This window comes from Nuphar pumila, chromosome 15, assembly GCF_984573655.1.
Source record: "Nuphar pumila chromosome 15, dmNupPumi1.hap1.1, whole genome shotgun sequence".
Lineage (NCBI taxonomy): Eukaryota > Viridiplantae > Streptophyta > Magnoliopsida > Nymphaeales > Nymphaeaceae > Nuphar > Nuphar pumila.
This window is the reverse complement of record NC_143263.1, coordinates 63261410-63268904: the sequence shown is the minus strand read 5'-3', so window position 1 is coordinate 63268904 and position 7495 is coordinate 63261410. Positions and strand designations below refer to the sequence as shown.

Below are 7495 nucleotides of genomic sequence, written 5' to 3'. Positions count from 1 at the left end.
ACAACAAGTTACATATGCTAAGTATGAAGAAACATTAAAGCAGTAGAAAGTAGCACGAACTAAGTAAAGAAGACTTTCAACATGCACTAATTAGTAAATAACATACACTCACCATCATGTAATGACTAAGGGATCAATTAAAATATGCATGTTCTAATGTATAACAGGGAAAATGCATGATTTATGTGCAATGCATGAACCTTTTTTATTATATTTCATTTAAGTTTTCCTTTTTCATATGCATGCCCTATTAAATGCATAAAACTTTAAGTTTCTCTTTTTAATTACCGTTGCCCGCGGATACACCAAACAGGTAAAATCCTCGAGGTCAAGTTAAGTTCCCAGAGTAGCTTAACATACAAGTTATAATTTATTTACTAGGTCTCAAACTTAGCCCTCGACCGAATCACCTTCGGAACATTAGACCTTCACATTTAATATCAGAAACAAAAGGGACACCCTACGCCCACAAGTGTCACTTCCTTGGTACCAAAACAACAGTTGTGTCAAACACACCACCCCCAGGTCAAGTGACAGACTCTCCCTAAAATCGTAGCCAGGAGAAGGAACTTCAATATCGAGTTCAAGGGACAAAAATAAAAGCCCACAAAGTTTTTGTATCCTCACAGCCTCTTCAAGACCAGACCTCTAAGATCCCTATTCTTTCGATGAGAGATCCCAGAATGTATATTACACTGTTCTTAATTATTATCTCTTATTAAAAGCTAATTATTGATGTTTGCAATTCAGTATGCAAAAGTAAAGGCAAAAACTCACATTCACCCCTGCGAGAACCCTTATGGGACTCCAGCCTGTGAGAGCGACAAGAACAGTGCAGTAGTGTGCAGGACCAACCAGTGTGGTTTAAGCGATGCAATTAAATATATATGAAAAGCAACCAAGCCCACAACTCTCCAGGTCGGTGATGGTCCATTTAAGCCATCGATGCATCACATGCCAAAAACCGAAGCAGTAACAAAAGTCTCATATTCCATATGCACATACACACATGCAATACTTTATCGAGCATGCAAATAGACTACTCGTAAGCATGTGATTTCTAAATGTATATGCATCTTTGCTATGTATAATCTTGCATAAACATACATGTATTTGTGCCAAAGCATACTCCTTTGTGTGTGCACGTGACTATACATAAGCCCATCAATTGCGCATGTTTATGTTAAATAAAACATCAATGATCTAGCAGATGCATGACAACACATTTTACATGTTTAATTACATAACCACAACAATGCTCATTACAATAAAAGTCTACATATATTGAAATTCACATTTCGTCCTTACAAAGCACATAATTCAGTATATATTTGAGCTGCTGATCGGGTATGTCAACCCAAGACCGGACAACCTGCTGGCCGACTAGCCCAAACGGTCCAGATTACATGTGCATACATGTATTAAACTCATATACATACATACATACATATATATATCGTCATACAACTCAGCCCATGCCCAGCCGATCACTCGGCTGGGCTCACCTGACACCCAGGCTCAGCCTATCAAGCCAACCAAGCTAGGCTCGGCTGGTCTGACAGCCAACCCAGACCATATGCACATATATATACATTTGTTATATGTGTATTTTTTTTTAAATATAATCTTGTGTGTATATATATATATATATATATATATATATATATATATATATATATATATATATATATATATATATATATATATATATATATATATATATATATTTTTTTTTTTTTTTTGCAAAATCGACAAGCCAACCCCCAGCCGAAGGTTGGTTGGGGCTGACAGGGTATCACACGGCCTGGGTTGGGCCTGGACACCACCTGTCTCAGGCCTACCGAGGACTGGCAGTCAGTCGAGACCCACTCGGCTGGCTGCCAACCACACCTAAAAAAAACTTTTCATATTATTTTCTTTTTTCTTTTTTGTTTCAATCCCTACCCAGACGACAGTCGGCTAGGACTGACAGCATATGCACAGGCCCGATCTGAGCCTCTGTATGCTGTCACGATCGAACAACATAGGAAAAAAAATATTTATTTTAATTTTTTTTTGCATTACCTGCAACACAGGCCAGCACCTAGCCGGCTGGGTCGGCTGGGCTTGCCTGGCTCTGCCCACGCTCGGCTAGCACCCAGTCGATTGGGTGCTGGACCTACCGAGTTCTACCAGCTGCTGGCAGTCAGTCGAGCCAGCCAACCAACAACAGATCACAACAGTTTTTTTTTTGTAATATAAAATACCTATTCTTTTGAAAACAAAATCATGCCCAGCCGATCACTCGGCTGGGCCTACAACCAAGAGCCACGGACTGACAGGCCAGCCGAACCGGGTTCGGCTGGTCTGTTAGCCGACACATTCATGCCATCAGTTGTCATACATATTTTTTTTGAAAAATAATGAAAATCATAAAAAAATACATTTATAAAATAGTAGAATCATGGATCCACTATTCTGTCATGGATTTCTATAAAAAACATGCATGGAATCCATCTCCACCCTATTTCTGAACCAGTTCATAAAGAAGTACCCGTACCTTTGATGAAAAGCACGAAAAGAACGATGGAAGGAGCTTTGACTGAGCAACAATGTCCTCCAAACCCTCTTCTTCCTCCTTCCTTATCCTTCTCTCTCTTTCTCTTTTCTCTTCTTTTTTTTTCTCTTAATAGATGAGGGAGATGGGGTCCCCCCCCGCTATTTACAGCAAATACTCTCTAGAGAGAGTTCCCAAATGTGGGACTCTCTCTATGGGAGTTTTCCAACTTTTCAAAACTCCTTCATATTGACTTTTTTGGCTTTTTCATTCTTTTTGGAAACATCTAGCCTCTTTTTTGGTCAAGCAAGAGGCTTAACCCTAATCCTCCTTAACCTCTATCTCGAAATTAATAAAAAATAATAAAAAATAATAAATTAAATAAATTTTTTTTTGAATTTATTATATCTCAAATATTTAAAAGCTTCCAAAATTGGTCATATTGACTAGGAAGACTTTTTATATGAAAATAAGTTCAATTTAAAGCCCCTAACTGAATTTAAAGTTATAATTTTGTTGGACATGGATTTGGATTTGGATTCAAGATCCAAATCCAACTTCACAAATCCAAATGGATTTCGGATTGAACCAAAACCAAGTTAATATGGGTCTAGGTAAGAGTTCAGATCCATATTAATTTGGGTCAAACCCATCGGATCCGATCTGATCCAAATTCGGATCCGAAATCCAAATTGCTCCTTTTTTGCAAAAATGCGTTTTTCAGGCCAACCGTAGCTCAAAATATAGCAAATAAAGTATCATTGCGCTCAGAATTCTGAGACGCATCCAACGACATACAACAAGCATATAAAATTCTGAATTTTGTCCAAAATTATCTTGATTTTTGCTCAAATTTCGCTTGTATTTAAAAGTCGAATTTAAAATTCTTTACTACGTTTTGATTGGCTCGCCTTGACCTTGTAAACCTGGGTCAAGCCCAAACTCAAAGACATTGATCTAAAAATCGAGGCCCAAACAATTTTTCTATCAGGCTTAACCAAATTTTGAAAATCTCATAAATTGACTAAAGACCAAAAATACTCGATCTTACAAGAACTAATTCTTTCAAGGATCACATTAGATAGTCCCAACCGTGCATGGTGGCACGAGATCAGCCAAGTGAGTGCCTTGGCATCAATGAGTGATTTGAGTAGCGTTGCTCAATGAGACATATAGTTATCAATTGATCGCATGGTTGGAGATCGACAATGATCCTTTCCTCATCATGAAGTACTCACAGGTATCTTGAGTGGCGCTTTTAGAAGGCCGCATTGCTGCCTTGGTAACGTGACGTTGCTATTGGATTTGATTGTTGGTTCAAAGGGGCGTGAAGGTTGCCCTTTTCTGAAATCGAACGATAACTGCTTTCACACATTTGTGAAGAGTATTGTGGTGTCGTGCATAAGGTAGTGGGGGAAGCTGTGGCTTGGGCTAGGTTGCTGAACATGAGTTGGTGTGTAGGGCCAAACATTGGTCTAATAAGTTGTGCTTGGGGTGATGTGAAATGCCAATGATCATTTGGACAATCATACATGAGATGATGTGTGGAGCCTAGGGCCGTTAGGCTGGCCAGGTTGGGTTCGCCTCACATCGCACAAACTCACAAAGAATTAGCCCGTGACAGTTGCAGCTTGGGTTAATCATGGGTGCCCCCTTGTTTTTGCTGGGCCAAAGTAAGGAGCTGGAATTTGGTTTGGGCGGCTTACTGTGGTGATGATTCCTGCAGTCATAGTGACAAATCTTGCAAAAATATCACTAGAAATTACTCCAAAAGTAAAAAAAAAAAAAAGTAATTTCTCATGAGTTTTTTCATACGAGCTTCAAAACATAAATATTTTGTTGTTTTTAACTTTTGTCACTATGCCTGCAGTTAGTATGGTGCCCCATCGTTTCTGGTAGGCCAAGGTGAGCAGCTGGAAAATGGCTTGGCTGGTTACTGTAGTGATGAAGCTTGTATGGGTACTACCCTGTTTAAACCAGCATGGATTGCTTTTGTTTGTTTGTTTTTTTCTTTCAAGATAACTCAATGATTGTTTCTGTTGTCCTGTGAGTTTCAAGGATGCATGTAGAATTAGGACCAATTCTTTAGGGGGTGTTTGATTCGTGAACAACACTGGATAAGTATGCTGGTGGCTGTCCATGTCCTATCCTATCCTATCCATGGAAAAGCCTGGACAGCACCCCGATGTCCTTTTTTTTTCAAGGATGTCCAGGGCTGTTTGGACACCCTTGTTCCAGTGGGGAGGGTGGAACGGCTCCAGACACCTAAAATAATCCTTGCAGGATGCTGCGTTTCAGGCATCCTGTGTTTGCGTGGGCGCACCCCCTGGACCCGGACCCGAAGGTCCGATTAATATATGGACCCGGGTATAGTTTGTAAAATTTTACACCAGACCGGAGTTCGAATTAAGACCCGTAAATTTTCAATGTAAAATTTATAAAAATATTGTTTTACTGGGTCTAGTTCATGTAATTCTTATTGGGTCTCGGTATGATTTCTCTTATGGTGTATCCGATTAGACCCCGATACCATACTCGAAAATTGGGGCCAGGTCTGGTTTCACCTGGGTCCTAACCAAACCCGACCCGTTGACACCCCCTACTACCCTCTTTTTCACCATTTTCAGTGAGTTTCATGAATGGCATTCTTGAAATTATTCTACAAGACGAGCCCTTTATATTTCGTTCCCTTCTTTATAAGGCACCACATCCAGCTCACCGTCTCCAGTTCACCACCGCACCGATTCTACAACCAGAGAGAGAGAGAGAGAGAGAGATGACGGATTCCGGCGATAAATTCGACGCGATCGTCGTCGGGGCGGGGATAATGGGCAGCTGCGCGGCCTACCACCTCGCCAGGCGCGGCCTGAAGACCCTCCTCCTCGACCAATTCAGCTTCCTCCACCACCTCGGCTCCTCCCACGGCGAGTCCCGCACCCTCCGAGTCACCTATCCAGAGCCCTACTACCCGGGGATGGTGACCGAGTCGATTCGTCTCTGGCACGAGGCAGAGTCGGAGGTCGGGTACCGGGTCTACACCCCGACGCCCCACCTCGACATGGGCCCGCGCGACAACCCGACCCTCCGGTCCGTCGTCTCGGTCTGCAAACAAAACCGGATCGAGCACCGGCTCCTGAACCCGAACGAGCTCTCGGAGGAGTTCGGGGGCGTGTTCCGGGTCCCGGATAACTGGTTCGGGATCCTGACTCGGGACGGCGGCTTCATCAGGCCCACCAAGGCCGTTTCCATGTTTCAGGCCCTCGCCCTGCGCTACGGCGCGATTTTGACCGACCACCAAAGAGTCAACGCCGTTGACCGGCACAAGGACGGCGGTTTGGTGGTTTCCACGGAGGGCGGTAAGCAGTTTCGGGGGAGGAAGTGCGTCGTGACCGCCGGCGCGTGGGTCAGTAAGTTGGTCGCCGAGGTTGGTGGGGCCCACATCCCCGTACAGTCGCTGCATACGACCATATGCTACTGGAGGATCAAGGACGGGTCCGCCGGAAATTTCTCGCCGGAAAATGGGTTCCCGACGTTTGCGAGCTACGACGATCCGTACATCTACGGCACCCCCGGATCGGACTTCCCCGGGTTGATTAAGATCGGGGTCCACGGTGGCCGGCCGTGCGACCCCGACCGGAGGGACTGGTCCACGGACCTCGAGTGGCTCCGGAGGACCACGTCTCCATGGATCCGGGCGCGGTTCGGGGATGCGGTGGACGCTGACGACCCGGCCTGGGCACAGGGGTGCATGTATGCCATGACCCCGGACGAAGACTTTGTGATTGACTTCCTTGGTGGTGAGCTCGAGAAGGACGTGGTGGTGGCTTGTGGCTTCTCTGGGCATGGGTTCAAGATGGGTCCACTGATAGGAAAGGTTGTGGCGGACCTAGTCATCGATGGGGAGACCCAAGGGGTTGAATTGGAGCATTTTAGGTTGGGTAGGTTCAAGGACAACCCCAAGGGCAATGTTAAAGACTATGCTGACCAAGTATCATCTTATTCTCAAAAATGACAAATGGTATCATTTGGTAGCACAAGGTCAAATGGGCACCAACCATGTGATTTGAGGCACTGAACTCCAGCAAACCAAACATGACAAATGGTTTCTTATTTGAATCCTTTTTTTTTATGAGGGGATAAGATATGCCGTGCTTGTGTGGTGTTTTTTGTTTTTTTATTATTCCATCAACTTTTGAGTTGTTTGCTGCAGGTTTGTTCTCATGTGGGCCTTTTGTCTTCGATAGTTTGTCTAGAGCGGTTGATTAGGTGGTATCACATGCTTCACAGAAACAAAATTTAATGCTCGCAATTTCTTTTCAAATTGATAAAAACAACTGCAAATGCGATGGACATTTCAAATAATTTCAAATTTAGGTCAGCCTTCTATTATAAAAGAAAAAAAATTGCTAGATAGATCAATTATATATATACTCCCACATACTAGAAATCATGGTTGTAGGTTGCTTTTTTTCAATTAAACCTTATAAATGTACTAAACATAGTTTATTTGATAGGAATCATGCTTTGGATCATGTATTTTGGACATAATTTTGGATTTTTTAAGTCATCAAATTTTGATACATTGTGAGGCGCTTGAGTTATATTCACGAAGGTCGTACTGTATTTATGAATGTTTGCATAATCTCCTTTTTATTGAATAAGATTGCAAACTTTTCACAACATAAACCTGTTTGCATGTATAAAAGGCAAAAATATCTTTAAAAAGTCATGAATCAGCAATTTGCAATTTTGGATATGCTAGAGATTTTGTCAAATTGGTAAAGTATTTCAAGAAGCTCATCATTTTTTCAAGAATAGTACGATCATTTCCCGAAATACATAAAACAGCAGATGATCACCATTCAAACACACTGAGCTTTTGATCATTCCAAACAAGCCTTCCTCCTAACCATAACAAGAATCTCATGTGAGAAGCAAATCAAAGTCGCCAACTTGAGC

At 42.6% G+C, this 7495-nt stretch overlaps 1 protein-coding gene across 1 annotated transcript; it reads left to right on the top strand.

Moving 5' to 3' along the window:
• Nucleotides 1-5275: 5275 nt before the first annotated feature.
• LOC149815453 (FAD-dependent oxidoreductase family protein) lies at nucleotides 5276-6743 on the top strand. Its single transcript, XM_089989488.1, has one exon. The coding sequence runs from the start codon at nucleotides 5313-5315 to the stop codon at nucleotides 6546-6548; it is 1236 nt and encodes a 411-aa protein (XP_089845614.1). The 5' UTR covers nucleotides 5276-5312; the 3' UTR covers nucleotides 6549-6743.
• The last annotated feature ends 752 nt before the right edge of the window (nucleotides 6744-7495 follow it).

What these genes read in the sequence shown, in the direction of transcription:
- LOC149815453 (XM_089989488.1), top strand. Translation starts at nt 5,313, where the DNA reads ATGACGGATTCCGGCGATAAATTCGACGCGATCGTCGTCGGGGCGGGG.